Source organism: Bombina bombina, chromosome 2 (assembly GCF_027579735.1).
Source record: "Bombina bombina isolate aBomBom1 chromosome 2, aBomBom1.pri, whole genome shotgun sequence".
Taxonomy (NCBI): Eukaryota; Metazoa; Chordata; class Amphibia; order Anura; family Bombinatoridae; genus Bombina; species Bombina bombina.
In genome coordinates, this window is record NC_069500.1 from 511,217,678 (window position 1) to 511,235,219 (window position 17,542).

The 17,542-nt window shown below is 37.4% G+C and overlaps 1 protein-coding gene across 1 annotated transcript in view; it reads right to left on the reverse strand.

Annotated features, from left to right (window-relative positions):
* The window catches only part of LOC128647113 (immunoglobulin superfamily member 1), a 230,233-nt gene that overhangs the window by 117,162 nt on the left and 95,529 nt on the right, over positions 1-17,542 (reverse strand). Inside the window, exons 4-6 of the mRNA XM_053699929.1 lie at positions 13,658-13,933; positions 12,205-12,489; positions 10,846-11,133 (exon numbers count right to left, since the gene is read on the reverse strand). Coding sequence (XP_053555904.1) covers positions 10,846-11,133; positions 12,205-12,489; positions 13,658-13,933 — 849 coding nt within the window. The remainder of the gene's footprint in view (positions 1-10,845; positions 11,134-12,204; positions 12,490-13,657; positions 13,934-17,542) is intronic.

The window sequence follows — 17,542 nt, forward strand, 5'->3', positions numbered from 1 at the left end:
TCTTACTATCATTTTTTCTTCGTTCACTTGGGGGCCTATTTATCAAGCCGTCAACCGCAAATACACTGGACTTCTGCAGCGTAATTGTGGAGAGCTTGATTCCCTTTAGTTATCAAAGGCTACAGACAAAAGTAGAATTTTGTGACATAACATACGATCCGCTGGTCTCAGTCTAACACAGATAGATGCTTATGTCACTAAAAATGTTCCGAATGCAAATTCGGCACTATCTGACTACTTTTTCTATTTAACAAATAACTAGCAGGTACACTCGCAACTATTCTGGCCCAGCGTACCTGGTTTTCAATCCGCCGCATGCCATAGGTGTCAATGGGAGTCTGAAAGCAGCAAAAGCCTATTCCTATGGGAGAATAAAAGTTATGTTTATACCTAACACCCTAACATGTACCCCGAGTCTAAACACCCCTAATCTGCCGCCCCCTACACCGCCGCCACCTACATTATACTTATTAACCACTAATCTGCCGCCCCGCCACCGCCGCCACCTCCATTATACTTATTAACCCCTAATCTGCCGCCCCTACACCGCCGTCACCTACATAAAAGTATTAACCCCTATCCCGCCACTCCCAGAGCCCACCGCAACTAAATAAATGTATTAACCTCTAAACCGCCAGCCCCCCACATTGCCATAAACTAAATTAAACTATATATTAACCCCTAAACCTAACAACCCGCTAACTTTATATGAAATATTAACTCATTCCTATCTTATAATAAATTTAAACTTACCTTTAGATTTAAATTAAACTATATTAAACTAATAATTAACCTATTCTAACTATTATAATAAAATTACATTAAACTATATTAAACTAATAATTAACCTATTCTAACTATTATAATAAAATTACATTAAACTATATTAAACTAATAATTAACCTACCCTATTATAATAAAATTACATTAAACTATATTAAATTAAGAATTAATCTACCCTAACTATTATACTAAAATTACATAAAATTACCAATTAAAATAACTATATTATATATTTAAACACCTAACCCTACTCAAATAATTTAATTCTACACTAAAAAATTACAAAGTTACAAAAAACTAACTAAGTTACAAAAAATAACAAACACTAAGTTACACAAAAAAATTAACACTACGTTACAAAAAATAAAAAAGAAATTATGAAAGCTTTAAACTAATTACACCTAATCTAAGGGCCCTATGAAAATAAAAAAGCCCCCCAAAATAAAAAAACCCTAACCTACAATAAACTGCAAATAGCCCTTAAAAGGGCCTTTTGCGGTGCATTGCCCCAAAGTAATCAGCTTTTTTACCTGTAAAAAATAATACAAATACCCCCCAACAGTAAAACCCACCACCCACACAACCCCCCAAATAAAATACTATCTAAAAAAAACTAAGCTCCCCATTGCCCTGAAAAGGGTATTTGGATGGGCATTGCCCTTAAAAGGGCATTTAGCTCTATTGCAGGCCCAAGTCCTAATCTAAAACTAAAACCCACCCAATAAACCCTTAAAAAAATACTAACACTAACCCCAGAAGATTTACTTACAGTTTTGAAGATCCGACATCCATCCTCCAAGAACCCGGGAGAAGTCCTCAACGAAGCGGCCGAAGTCTTCATCCAAGCCCGCAGAAGTCTTCACCCAGATGGCATATTCTATCTTCATCCATCCGGCGCGGAGCGGCTCCATCTTCAAGACATCCGACGCGGAGCATCCTCTTCCTTCCAACGACTACAGACAAATGGTTCCTTTAAATGACGTCATCCAAGATGGCGTCCCTTAGATTTCGATTGGCTGATAGAATTCTATCAGCCAATCGGAATTAAGGTTGAAAAAATCGTATTGGCTGTTGCAATCAGCCAATAGGATTGAGCTTTCATTCTATTGGCTGATCCAATCAGCCAGTAGAATGCAAGCTCAATCCTATTGACTGATTGGATCAGCCAATAGGATGAAAGCTCAATCCTATTGGCTGATTTAAAGGAACCTTCATTTGTGGGTAGCCGTCGGAAGGAAGAGGATGCTCCAAGTTGGATGTCTTGAAGATGGAGCCTCTCCGCGCCGGATGGATGAAGATAGAAGATGCCGTCTGGGTGACGACTTCTGCGGGCTTGGATGAAGACTTCGGCCACTTCGTTGAGGACTTTTCCCGACTTCTTGGAGGATGGATGTCGGATCTTCAAAACTGTAAGTAAATCTTCTGGGGTTAGTGTTAGGATTTTTTTTAGGACTTGGGCCTGCAATAGAGCTAAATGCCCTTTTAAGGGCAATGCCCATCCAAATGCCCTTTACAGGGCAATGGGAAGCTTAGGTTTTTTTAGATAGTATTTTATTTGGGAGGTTGGTTGTGTGGGAGGTGGGTTTTACTGTTGGGGGGGGTATTTGTATTTTTTTTTACAGGTAAAAGAGCTGATTACTTTGGGGCAATGCCCCACAAAAGGCCCTTTTAAGGGCTATTTGTAGTTTATTGTAGGTTAGGGTTTTTTTATTTTGGGGGGGGGCTTTTTTATTTTCATAGGGCCCTTAGATTAGGTGTAATTAGTTTAAAGCTTTGATAATTTCTTTTTTTTTTTTGTAACATAGGCCTAGATTTAGAGTTCGGCGGTAGCCGTCAAAACCAGCGTTAGAGGCTCCTAACGCTGGTTTTGGGCGCCCGCTGGTATTTGGAGTCAGTGATTAAAGGGTCTAACGCTCACTTTACAGCCGCGACTTTTCCATACCGCAGATCCCCCTACGCCATTTGCGTAGCCTATCTTTTCAATGGGATCTTCCTAACGCCGGTATTTAGAGTCGTTTCTGCAGTGAGCGTTAGAGCTCTAACGACAAGATTCCAGCCGCCTGAAAATAGCAGGAGTTAAGAGCTTTCTGGCTAACGCCGGTTTATAAAGCTCTTAACTACTGTACCCTAAAGTACACTAACACCCATAAACTACCTATGTACCCCTAAACCGAGGTCCCCCCACATCGCCGCCACTCGATTAAAAATTTTAACCCCTAATCTGCCGACCGCCACCTACGTTATACTTATGTACCCCTAATCTGCTGCCCCTAACACCGCCGACCCCTGTATTATATCTATTAACCCCTAACTTGCCCCCCACAACGTCGCCGCAAGCTACTTAAAATAATTAACCCCTAATCTTCCGACCGCAAATCGCCGCCACCTACGTTATCCCTATGTACCCCTAATCTGCTACCCCTAACATCGCCGACCCCTATGTTATATTTATTAACCCCTAATCTGCCCCCCACAACGTCGCCGACACCTACCTACACTTATTAACCCCTAATCTGCCGAGCGGACCTGAGCGCTACTATAATAAAGTTATTAACCCCTAATCCGCCTCACTAACCCTATCATAAATAGTATTAACCCCTAATCTGCCCTCCCTAACATCGCCGACACCTACCTTCAATTATTAACCCCTAATCTGCCGACCGGAGCTCACCGCTATTCTAATAAATGTATTAACCCCTAAAGCTAAGTCTAACCCTAACACTAACACCCCCCTAAGTTAAATATAATTTTTATCTAATGAAATAAATTAACTCTTATTAAATAAATAATTCCTATTTAAAGCTAAATACTTACCTGTAAAATAAATCCTAATATAGCTACAATATAATTTATAATTATATTATAGCTATTTTAGGATTAATATTTATTTTACAGGCAACTTTGTAATTATTTTAACCAGGTACAATAGCTATTAAATAGTTAAGAACTATTTAATAGTTACCTAGTTAAAATAATAACAAATTTACCTGTAAAATAAATCCTAACCTAAGATATAATTAAACCTAACACTACCCTATCAATAAAATAATTAAATAAACTACCTACAATTACCTACAATTAACCTAACACTACACTATCAATAAATTAATTAAACACAATTGCTACAAATAAATAAAATTAAATAAACTATCTAAAGTACAAAAAATAAAAAAGAACTAAGTTACAGAAAATAATAAAATATTTACAAAGATAAGAAAAATATTACAACAATTTTAAACTAATTACACCTACTCTAAGCCCCCTAATAAAATAACAAAGCCCCCCAAAATAAAAAATTCCCTACCCTATTCTAAAATACAAATATTACAAGCTCTTTTACCTTACCAGCCCTGAACAGGGCCCTTTGCGGGGCATGCCCCAAGAATTTCAGCTCTTTTGCCTGTAAAAAAAAACATACAATACCCCCCCCCAACATTACAACCCACCACCCACATACCCCTAATCTAACCCAAACCCCCCTTAAATAAACCTAACACTACCCCCCTGATGATCTTCCTACCTTGTCTTCACCATGCCAGGTTCACCGATCCGTCCTGGCTCCAAGATCTTCATCCAACCCAAGCGGGGGCTAGACATCCACTGAAGAAGTCCAGAAGAGGGTCCAAAGTCTTCCTCCTATCCGGCAAGAAGAGGACATCCGGACCGGCAAACATCTTCTCCAAGCGGCATCTTCTATGTTCTTCCATCCGATGACGACCGGCTCCATCTTGAAGACCTCCAGCGCGGATCCATCCTCTTCTTCCGACGACTAGACGACGAATGACGGTTCCTTTAAGGGACGTCATCCAAGATGGCGTCCCTCGAATTCCGATTGGCTGATAGGATTCTATCAGCCAATCGGAATTAAGGTAGGAATTTTCTGATTGGCTGATGGAATCAGCCAATCGGATTGAACTTGATTCTGATTGGCTGATTCCATCAGCCAATCAGAAAATTCCTACCTTAATTCCGATTGGCTGATAGAATCCTATCAGCCAATCGGAATTCGAGGGACGCCATCTTGGATGACGTCCCTTAAAGGAACCGTCATTCGTCGTCTAGTCGTCGGAAGAAGAGGATGGATCCGCGCTGGAGGTCTTCAAGATGGAGCCGGTCGTCATCGGATGGAAGAAGATAGAAGATGCCGCTTGGAGAAGATGTTTGCCGGTCCGGATGTCCTCTTCTTGCCGGATAGGAGGAAGACTTTGGACCCTCTTCTGGACTTCTTCAGTGGATGTCTAGCCCCCGCTTGGGTTGGATGAAGATCTTGGAGCCAGGACGGATAGGTGAACCTGGCATGGTGAAGACAAGGTAGGAAGATCATCAGGGGGGTAGTGTTAGGTTTATTTAAGGGGGGTTTGGGTTAGATTAGGGGTATGTGGGTGGTGGGTTGCAATGTTGGGGGGGGGGGGTATTGTATGTTTTTTTTTACAGGCAAAAGAGCTGAAATTCTTGGGGCATGCCCCGCAAAGGGCCCTGTTCAGGGCTGGTAAGGTAAAAGAGCTTGTAATATTTGTATTTTAGAATAGGGTAGTGAATTTTTTATTTTGGGGGGCTTTGTTATTTTATTAGGGGGCTTAGAGTAGGTGTAATTAGTTTAAAATTGTTGTAATATTTTTCTTATGTTTGTAAATATTTTATTATTTTCTGTAACCTAGTTCTTTTTTATTTTTTGTACTTTAGATAGTTTATTTAATTTTATTTATTTGTAGCAATTGTGTTTAATTAATTTATTGATAGTGTAGTGTTAGGTTAATTGTAGGTAATTGTAGGTAGTTTATTTAATTATTTTATTGATAGGGTAGTGTTAGGTTTAATTATATCTTAGGTTAGGATTTATTTTACAGGTAAATTTGTTATTATTTTAACTAGGTAACTATTAAATAGTTCTTAACTATTTAATAGCTATTGTACCTGGTTAAAATAATTACAAAGTTGCCTGTAAAATAAATATTAATCCTAAAATAGCTATAATATAATTATAATTTATATTGTAGCTATATTAGGATTTATTTTACAGGTAAGTATTTAGCTTTAAATAGGAATCATTTATTTAATAAGAGTTAATTTATTTCGTTAGATAAAAATTATATTTAACTTAGGGGGGTGTTAGTGTTAGGGTTAGACTTAGCTTTAGGGGTTAATACATTTATTAGAATAGCGGTGAGCTCCGGTCGGCAGATTAGGGGTTAATAATTGAAGGTAGGTGTCGGCGATGTTAGGGAGGGCAGATTAGGGGTTAATACTATTTATGATAGGGTTAGTGAGGCGGATTAGGGGTTAATAACTTTATTATAGTAGCGCTCAGGTCCGCTCGGCAGATTAGGGGTTAATAAGTGTAGGTAGGTGTCGGCGACGTTGTGGGGGGCAGATTAGGGGTTAATAAATATAACATAGGGGTCGGCGATGTTAGGGCAGCAGATTAGGGGTACATAGGGATAACGTAGGTGGCGGCGGTTTACGGAGCGGCAGATTAGGGGTTAAAAGTGTAATGCAGGGGTCAGCGATAGCGGGGGCGGCAGATTAGGAGTTAATAAGTGTAAGGTTAGGGGTGTTTAGACTCGGGGTACATGTTAGGGTGTTAGGTGCAGACTTAGGAGGTGTTTCCCCATAGGAAACAATGGGGCTGCGTTAGGAGCTGAACGCTGCTTTTTTGCAGGTGTTAGGTTTTTTTTCAGCTCAAACAGCCCCATTGTTTCCTATGGGAGAATCGTGCACGAGCACGTTTTTGATGCCGGCCGCGTCCGTAAGCAACTCTGGTATCGAGAGTTGCATTTGCGGTAAAAATGCTCTACGCTCCTTTTTTGGAGCCTAACGCAGCATTTGTTTGAACTCTCGATACCAGAGTTAAATTTATGGTGCGGCCAGAAAAAAACCCGCGGAGCGTTAACAGCCCTTTTACCGCCGAACTCTAAATCTAGGCCTTAGTGTTTATTTTTTTGTGTAACAGTGTTTGTTATTTTTTGTAACTAAGTTGTTCGTTTTTTGTAACTTTGTAATTTTTTAGTGTAGAATTAAATTATTTGAGTAGTATTAGGTGTTTAAATATATAATATAGTTATTTTAATTTGTAATTTTATGTAATTTTAGTATAAAAGTTAGGTTAGATTAATTATTAATTTAATATAGTTTAATGTAATTTTATTATAATAGTTTGGGTAGGTTAATTATTAATTTAATATAATTTAATGTAATTTTATTATAATAGTTAGGGTAGGTTAATTATTAATTTAATATAGTTTAATGTAATTGTATTATAATAGTTAGAATAGGTTAATTATTAGTTTAATATAGTTTAATTTAAATCTAAAGGTAGGTTTAAATTTATTATAAAATGGGGATGAGTTAATATTTAATATAAAGTTAGCGGGTTGTTAGGTTTAGGGTTTAATAGGTTAATTTAGTTTATTGCAATGTGGGGGCTGTCGGTTTTAGGGGTTAATACATTTATTCAGTTGTGGTGGGCTCCGGGAGCGGCGGGATAGGGGTTAATACTTTTATGTAGGCAGCGGCAGTGTAGGAGCGGCAGATTAGGGGTTAATAAGTATAATGTAGGTGGCGGCGATGTAGGGGGCAGCAGATTAGGGGTTAATAAGTATAATGTAGGTGGCGGCAGGGTGTCGGGGCGACAGATTAGGGGTTAAGAAGTATAATGTAGGTGGCAGTGGGCTCCTTGAGCGGCGGTTTAGGAGTTAATACATTTATTTAGTTGCGGCGGGGTCCGGGAGCAGCGGTATAGGGGTTAAACAGTTTAGTATAGTGTGGGTGTTTAGTGACAGTATACAAATAAAGCTGTGAAAAAGCCGAAGAGCAGCAAGATCGATGACTGTTAACAACAGTCCGCTGCTCATCGCCCCGTACTTGGTGCGCAGCTTTTTGACAGCTTTTTTGTTAAATTTGGAGAGCGTATTCAGGTCCGCGGCGGCAATGTGAGGCGATGTCAGGCAAGCGTATTGGTGCCCGCAAATGCAGCACAGTTGACGGCTTGATAAATAGGCCCCTTGGTATCTTTATTTGAATGTAAGGTTAGGAGATGGACCATTTTTAGTTCAGCACCTGGGTAGCGCTTGCTGATTGGTGGTTACATTTAGACACCAATCAACAAACGCTACCCAAATGCTGAACCATAAATGGGCCAGCTCCTATGCTTACATTCCTGCTTTTTTCAAATAAAGATACCAAAAGAACGAAGAAAAATTGATAATAGGAGTAAATGAGAAGGTTGCTTAAAATTGCAGGCTCTATCTGAATCATGAAAGTTACCTTTTGACTAGACTATTCCTTTAAAGGGTTTTAAAAATGTAGTAGTATACCATTTAATACTATGGCCCAGATTACAAATGGAACGCTATTGATAGTGTAGGGTGCGCTACCAATATTGCTTGAACACTAAAATTAGAGCATAAATTATTATTACAAGTCCATGGCAAAACAGAAGTACCAGAGAGTGTTTAGTGCACCGACAACCATTCAGCATGCCCTCTACATTTAATGGATATAGCCACGGCACTAAACATCACTCATATTACAAGGTGAAAGTTATGTGTTCCGCTCCAGCACAACACATAATAGCGCTAGAAAAAATGTGCAACTTGATACTTGAAGTACGGTGTAAAACATATTAAAATAAAGTATTACACTCTACACATGTCACTTTTTCAGAAGAAAATGTTCTTTAGATTTATATGTATATAGATAAAAATATAGCTATAGATATATATTTATAATATATATATATATATATATATATATATATATATATATATATATATATATATATATATATATACAGTATACATATATATACAGTGGATATAAAATGTCTACACACCCCTGTTAAAATGTCAGGTTTCTGTGATGTAAAAAAATGAGACAAAGATAAATCATTTCAGAACTTTTTCCACCTTTAATGTGACCTATAAACTGTACAACTCAATTGAAAAACAAACTGAAATCTTTTAGGAAAAGGGAAATAAAAAAAAAAATAAAAAAATAATATGGTTGCATAAGTGTGAACACCCTTTTATAACTGGGGATGTAGCTGTGTTCAGAATTAAGCAATCACATTCAAAATCATGTTAAATAGGAGTCAGTACACACCTGTCATCATTTCAAGTGCCTCTGATTAACCCCAAATAAAGTTCAGCTGTTCTAGTAGGTCTTTCCTGATATTTTGTTAGTCGCATCCTACAGCTAAAGCCATGGTCCACAGAGAGCTTCTAAAGCATCAGAGGGCTCTCACTGTTAAAAGGTATCAGTCAGGAGAAGGGTACAAAAGAATTTCCAAGGCATTAGATATACCATGGAACACAGTGAAGACAGTCATCCTCAAGTGAAGAAAATATGGTGCAACAGTGAAAATACCAAGAACTGGATGTCCCTCCAAGGCTGGCTAAATTTTGCAAAAACACATCTGAAGTTTCCCAAAAGCATGTTGCAAAAGGTGCTCTGGTCTGATGAAACCAAAGTTGAACTTTTTGGCCATAATTCCAAAAGATATGTTTGGCTCAAAAACAACACTGCATATCACCAGAAGAACACCATACGCACAATGAAGCATGGTGGTGTCAGCATCATGCTTTGGGGCTGTTTTTCATCAGATGGAACTGGGGCTTTAGTCAAGGTAGAGGGAATAATGAACAGTTAAAATACCAGACAATATTGGCACAAAACCTTCAGGCTTCTGCTAGAAAGCTGAACATGAAGAGGAACTTCATATTTCAGAATGACAACGACCTAAAGCATACATCCAAATCAACAAAGGAATGGCTTTACCAGAAGAAGATTAAAGTTTTGGGATGGCCCTGCCAGAGCCCAGACCTGAATCCAATTCAAAATCTGTGGGGTGATCTGAAGAGGGCTGTGCATAGGAGATGCCCTCGCATTCTGACAGATTTAGAGTGTTTTTGCAAAGAAGAGTGGGCAAATCTTGCCAAGTCAAGATGTGCCATGCTGAAAAACTCATACCCAAAAAGACTGAGTGCTGTAATAAAATCATAAGATGCTTCAATAAAGTATTAGTTTAAGGGTGTTCACACTTATGCAACCATATTATTTTAGTTTTTTTATTTTTATTTCCCTTTACCTAAAAGATTTCAGTTTGCTTTTCAATTGAGTTGTACAGTTTATAGGTCACATTAAAGGTGGAAAAAGTTCTGAAATGATTTATCTTTGTCTCATTTTTTTACATCACAGAAACCTGACATTTTAACAGGGGTGTGTAGACTTTTTATATCCACTTTATATATATGTGTGTGTGTGTATGTATTTAAAGTAAAAATAATGTTATCTTCTAACTGGAGAACAAAGATATTTGAACTATTCTTAATTCACTTTCATTTGTCTTAGTACATCTTCGGGTAAGCGCTTGAGCGAAAGGGCTTTTTTTTTTTAGCGTGCCGCATAGAACTCTATGGAGAAAGGGAGTTAGCGCTCATGCATTATCCTATCTCCAGATTTTAGCGCGTCTGAGTATTTTGCTTGAGTGCTAACTTTTTACTTTCAACTTGTAATACGAGTGCAAACATGGGAGCACTTTGGATTTACCTTGAGTGGTGTTAGCGATCAACAGTGCTAACGTTTTTGCAATCCACTTGTAGTCAAACCCTATGTATTTATCATTTTTTAAGAGTGCAAAATTATTTTTTGAAAATATCATGTGCAAGGAAACGTTGTGAATAATATTTTCTCATAAAAAAACTCCTAAAGTGAAGCTTTAAATGAGTATAAATAAAGTAAAATTTCTTTCATAGAATTACTTGTTCCTTTACCCCCCATATACAATCACTACATTTTCTAGTAAGTGATGTATTCAGTGGCTAGCTTTGTGTAAAAGTATTAAAACATTACTTTCCTCACATACGAACATCATACACCATATATTCTCACCAATTATCAATTTGTTGCACAGCAATGAGGACTGCATAATTGTCATTGTATCACAGAAATAAAATCTATTTTAATAGGATATTTATGTTTAAAGTGCTAAATCCATGTTCCTTGTTTTCTTATTGTTTGTGAATTTTACATAATATCTTCTACTAGTGAAAAGGAAGGTCTTACCGTTTGATGTTAGAAACAGACTGTTACTCTCGGCAGACGGAATCTCGATTCCCTGTTCTATTCTATAGGCCACACAAAAATAACAGCCTTCTGAGACATTATTGTAATTAGTTATGATGAACACATTTTCCAGGTGCATTGCTCCTCTGGTCAGGTCGTTTCCATTTTTGTAGAAACGATATCCACGAATGGTGGAAGGTTTAGGAGACTCACACAGAAGCTTTATCTCTCTGCCTTGAATCTCGGGAAGGTTGGGGTAAAACCTTAGTGATGGTGATGGAAGGGGGTCTGAAAGTTAAAAAAAAAAAAATATTGACTCTTTTATAATAAGTTATAAGAAGTTAGATGCCTGGAGAGGATGGATGTAATGGATGTTCATTTTTGTCACATATGAACGAGGGGATTTATAATGAATTATATATATATATATATATATATATATATATATATATTTTTTTTTTTTAAATGGCATTGGCAACTCCTCCTTGCCAAACAATAAAGCTGAGGGCATTGTTCTTACCAACCAGTGAGCAATCTGTCCCTAAGGGTAACTTGTGCATATACACTTCTTTCAATATCAGCTTCAACAGTTTTCACTTAGCGTATTATTGTTGTTCAAAAAAAAAATTTAATTGCTCTTTTTAAGGGACATAAAACCCAAACCTTTTCTTTTATGATTAAGATAGAGAATACAATTTTTAAAAAGTTTCCTATTTACTTCTATTATCAAATTTGCGTCGTTCTCTTGTTATTCTTTGTTAATGAGATATCCAGATAGGTAGTGTGCACATGTCTGCAGCACTACATGACAAGAAATAGTGCTGCCCTCTAGTGCTCTTGCTTAATATTACATTGTTGCAAAACTGCTGCCATATAATGCGTCAGACACGTGTGCACTCCTGAACTTACCCTCCTGCTTTTTAACAAAGGATAACAATAAAACAAAGACATTTTGATAATAGAAGAACGTTGGAAATAAATTGTTTTAAATTGAATGTTCTATCTGAATCTTGAAAGAAAAATGTGCAGTTTAATGTCCCTTTAAATATTAATTAATTCCTATTATAATTTTTGTCATTATTTTTTACAGATAAAAGCTTTTTGTAGTGTGTATTTAATATATAATAAAACTGAATTTAATTATTTTTGCATAGTAATTATATGTTCTAAACACAATTCCTGACCTAACATGCACAAGAATCAAACAGAGGTCCTAACAATAATTATTCAAATAAACACTGATGTTATGGATCATAACCATAAGGAAATGTTAATTAAATAATTTTACCCTGTTTATACAATGGAAATCTTATTTATTAATTTTTGGGGAGTTGATATGGTTTGAAATGTCACTCTTACCTGTTACCACCAGAGTTGTAACTTTAGTTTGTGCAGACTGGACTATGAGGTTTGATTCAGACAATGTGTATGCACAGGAAAAGTTTCCTGCATTTATTGTTCTGATATTTGCATATATCAGTACTCCAAAATTATCAGCCTCATCAACTTGAATCCCATTTTTATAAATAAAGATGCCTAGAATCTGGCGATCTTTACGAACAAGGCAGCGCAATGTTACAGACTGGCCTGTAAAATAGAACATTTGTGGGGGGTCCACGATCAGAGATGGTGCATAGGGTCTTTCTGGAAGACAAAAAGTAAAATAAATTAGCTGGGTATCATGAGTGTCCACAGAAATGTTTCCAATTGCAATAATAATAATAATAAAAAAAAATTAAAAAATCATCCACCAATGACAATGTTAAAATAGAGAAACAGGGGGCGTGGTTAGGAAGCAGCCATGATCAGTCGCAATATATAAAGCTACCAGCTCTTTACAAATAATCCGCCGATTATTTCAGACAAAACTCACCATTTCACTTTACAACCACAAGATCTAACTACATAAGCTTTTTCTGTTTTTAATTCTAGTCTACAAATAATGTGTAATGGTACAAAAGTGACCGTACATATCATTCTAGTTCCTCCCTGTATAATTCATGTTCATTAAGATTCGAGAGTGACCAGTCGAGTAATGAGAGGATTTCAAAAATAATTAAAAAAGAGGTTCCAAAATTTAGCTATACATATTTTATCCAATTAATCCGTTGGTAGTCCAGCAATAATTCTATTGTATTACTGAATGATAATATTTAACATTGAGCTGTGAAATCATATTCAGGTATGATGGTGTCATATTATAATTGTCATATATGTAAACGGTTTATATTTTTTCTTTTTGTTGTGCTTTCCAACAACCTCAATAAAACATTATTAAATAAAAAAATAGAGAAATAATATATACATATAATCGCATATCAAAAGCAATATTCAATAGGGAGGTTTCCTCCTATTTTCCCCATCCGGATGCCTATGCTGGGCATAAAACTTTATATAGCATACGATAGCAGTACAATTTTTGACCCACATTTATCATTGTCCAAGCATCATATTTATCATTGTCCAAGCATGTAATGCCCCCTCTGCTCATGTGAGGCCAATCACGTGCGAGCAGTGGCTGTCAATCATCCTAATCAGATCAGGATGATTGAAATCTGTCACACTTTAAGTGATAGACAGTTTAAGTAGCAGTGGTCTTAACTGACATTTGAAGCTCGTTTGTGGTGAGCCTGAATCACTGAGACCTTCATCCACAGTTTAATAATTGGACCTTCTATGTCAATATTTTGGTGGTTATAGCTCCTGGATTGTAATAATGAGTTATTTAAAATATTTCTGCAGGATTTTACAGATTTTTTTCCGACAGAAACCAGATGATTTCTGGACTTTAAAAAAAAAAAAAAAATCTTACCAATTACGTTGAATTTTACGGAGTTACTCTCCGCAGATATGTTTGCTCTGACATAGTTACAGAAATAGAAACCTTCATTCTGTTTTGTAATTGAATTTATTCTGAGAAGGTGATTTCTATTGTCATTACGGTACTCAGATATCTTTGCACCATCTTTGTAGAATTCATAACTACTGATGGTAGTTGGATTCTCAGCCAAACATCTCATTGCCACACTGTCTCCCACAATATATACAGGATTCTCTGGTTCAAGGATAAATGTTGGGCGTTCAGAAGCTGCTGAGAGAAAAAGAACCTGCTCATTTTTGGTTGAATTTGTAAGAAAAAAATAATATAAACTTATTTAAATGTTATCAATTTCATTCTATGTCTATAATGTGTAAATAAGTATCAATTTGTTACCAAGGTCACTTTAAGGCATAGTTAAACTCTGTCCCATTAGGAAGACTCTACAGTCAGGTGCTATAATTATTTGCAATAAATAGTACATTTATTTTTTTCAATATTTCTTATAAATATATATCAATGGTATTAGAAAGAGTAAAGCTGTGAATTATAAATGGGTGTTAGTAAAGGAAAATATTAATGATTTAATATTGTGGAGAAAAAAATTTGATCACCTGTTTGCAAGGAGAGCTTGGAAATGAAGGGTTCATAAGGGATTAAATGCCCTATTGTCCTGAGCTGTTGACATAAATAAACTTACTTAACAATACTTAACTGAATAACTATAACTTTAACATTATACACTACAGGCTAGATTACGAGCGGAGCACTAAATATCACTTGCATACTCCACTGAGTAATACCAGCGCATGCTAATGTGAGCTGGTATTATAAGTAAAGCGCAATGCGAATGCGAACTCGCATTCGCATTGCTAGGAAGCATTGTACTCACGAGAGAGCACTTCCAGTAACAAAGGGGTAAGTAGCGCAGCGATGGGCAGCATTTTAAAATACATATGTATACAGGGGTCAAGTCCTACAAAAAAAAAGTGTGGGATCGCACTATATATTCCTTGCAATTAAAGGTGTTTGTGAAACAAGCGAACCTGCAGTAAGGTTTTATCAAGCAGCATTTATCAGACTGCTATTTCCCTGCCCTGTTCTCCACCTCTTTCAATCAGGGAGATTGACAATCCGGCCTGCGTATAAATGTCAAGATCCATGGTGTCCATATTTTGTTTTTTAGCCCACATGGGTCATAGCTAGCTTAGCATAGCCAGTTCCTCACAACCTCCTTCCTCCCCCTCCTTCCTTTCCAGGGTGAGCTGAGACCTCCGTGTCTGACAGCATCTCCAGACTTTTCCTCTTTCACAAAGTCTCACTCACTTAAGGTACCGTATTCCTATTTTTGCCGAGGGGAGCTAAATAACCTCAGAGCAAGCCACATAGAAATGTAAGCACAATGTGTTCTAAACAGTGCAGTGTGATCAAACAGCAGGACCGCTGACAGGCTTGGATTTAGTGTATTAAATGAAGTGTTACTGCCCATTACTAGAGGTTTTCACTATCCCTCTAACCAGACTGTGCTCCAGCTCCTCCCAGCAGCAGCAGCAGTGTTTACTGAAGCGTTTCTGTTTACTGTCCGGGGGGAACTTAGTTCCATCTACAAAATAGTTCAGGAACTCTGTTCCCATGCGTTCCCCCGGACTTGAACCCTGTATGTATATGATTATATACATATATATTTATGTGTTAATATGTGTATATACACATATTAACACATAAATATATATATATGTATATAAGCAATGCACATATATATTTACTGTGAACAAACAGTTCCCATAGACCGCAATGTAAAGGCACTATTTTTTTTTTCAATACCCCACTCCCACCTTCTTTAGACCCCACAACTGCCTAGTGCAGTAGTTTTTTATTTTTAAAAAAATGCTTCTTGTTTATATTAAAAACTATAATGCCCTCTATTTTCAGGCCATTTCAGGCACTTTTAGAAAATTAACTAGAGATTGGAGCTCACCGTAGGAATAACCAGCCACATGTAATGGCTGGATATTTATTGCGCGCCCACCAATCAGCAAATTTGCCAGTTTGCAGGAGTGCGATAATTTAGAGCTCCATTTGTAATCTAGCCCTAAATAAACATTAAGAGACAAGAGTTGGATGTAAGACCTGAGGGTTGCATTTATTGTAAAACAACCAGAAACCAGCAGTCATCTTTCAATTATTAACATAACTAAAACTGGTATCGGCAAATAGTGCCCAAGCAGCTGACAAAGTTTAGCTCAACGCACATGATGAAACTTAGGGAGTTCTCTGCCCGCTGCAACCCAGTCAGTGTTCCCCCCAGACTCGAGCTTAAGGACGTCACTTTCACTGCAATAGCATCACGTAACCTTTCAGCCAGTGGCTAGGTCCATGACTAACTGCCTAAGCCAAGGTGCAAGTCACACAGAAAATAAAAAAATCTATAGCTCCTCTTACTTATAGAAGTAGTTCACCTTATCCTCTTCATGCCGCTAACTAGCTATAGGACCTCATAATGTGGAACCCAAAAAGCGATTGCTGCGAACCTGCAACATAACAAAAAAATGGGGGGGGGGTTGTGAAAGCTTCCAGGAGTCCACAGAAGCAAAGAGAAAGTGGAATTCCTGGCCTGGACATATAAAGGGTGAGTACAACTAGCTAGCTACACAACCTCATAATGTGGAACCCGAAAAATGATTGCTGCGAACCTGCAACATAACAAAAAAGGGGGGGGGGTTGTGGAAGCTTCCAGGAGTCCACAGAAGCAAAGAGAAAGTGGAATTCCTGTCCTGGACATATAAAGGGTGAGTACATCTTCTCCCCCCCACTGAGGCAACAATGTTGTCACTCAAACTAGCTCAACATTCCGTTCATAAGGGCCTTAACCCTTAGGTACGCTTCAGGATAAATTTTGCCTAAACTACCTTTCTGCTATATAGATTTTTAGTTGCTGTTTCTTTGATGACTTTGATAACTTATTTCTATCAATCATACTCTATGAATTATTACACCATAGGCATAACCTCCACAGATTAATCATCTCTTTATTTATTTTCTATATTACAAAACTTCCTCCATTTTACAAGAACAGAAACTTATTTTTTAAATTGTTCTTTTATAACTCCAAATACTTTTAAAAGTAAACTTAAAAAATAGACTGCTGGGAGGCATGTCCTGGTCGCAGTCATGATGAGTCGCAAATTTGAGAAGCTCTCCTCTTATCTTAATAACCTGCCATTTATCTCTTCTCTGCCAGTCATCTATCTTCATAAATTGGGATACTAACAGAGAAGCAGACAAGGAACTGTTACTAATATCGCCCTGTTCATATCGGTAGAAAATCGAACCTTGGCTTCCTATGATTGAAGGCGGCAGCCTGACACCATCATTTCATCAAACCATCTCCCCCCTGGTTTGTTAATCAGCCGGGTAAAGCAGTCTCACTATATTGAAATTATAAATCTCCCCTGGAACCCCATACATAAACATGGAGGAGGACATTTATTTGCAGATACAGGTTTTGTTAAAAGATCTAGAGCAACAGATGCTCCGTTATTTTGAAAACCTAAACCATACTTTGCGGACATCCTGGAGTAAGGGAGATCACTACGTACTTGGAACAGCAAGAGTAAAAGATATCACTACGTAGCATGGGAAACCTGAAGCATGCAAGTAGCACCTTTCATCGGAGCTCACAAGCGATTCTGTGGCTGGATTGAAAATGGAGGAGCTGGTAGTAGTCTTGTCTACACAAGAGCCAATAATTTCTCAGGACAAAATCGATCCTCACACCCTTGTCCCAGCTAGCGGATGTCTCAAGATCGGTACGACAATGGAGGTACAAAAGACCATTCAACTCACGAGAGACTCTGAGATTTCCTTTATCAGAGATGG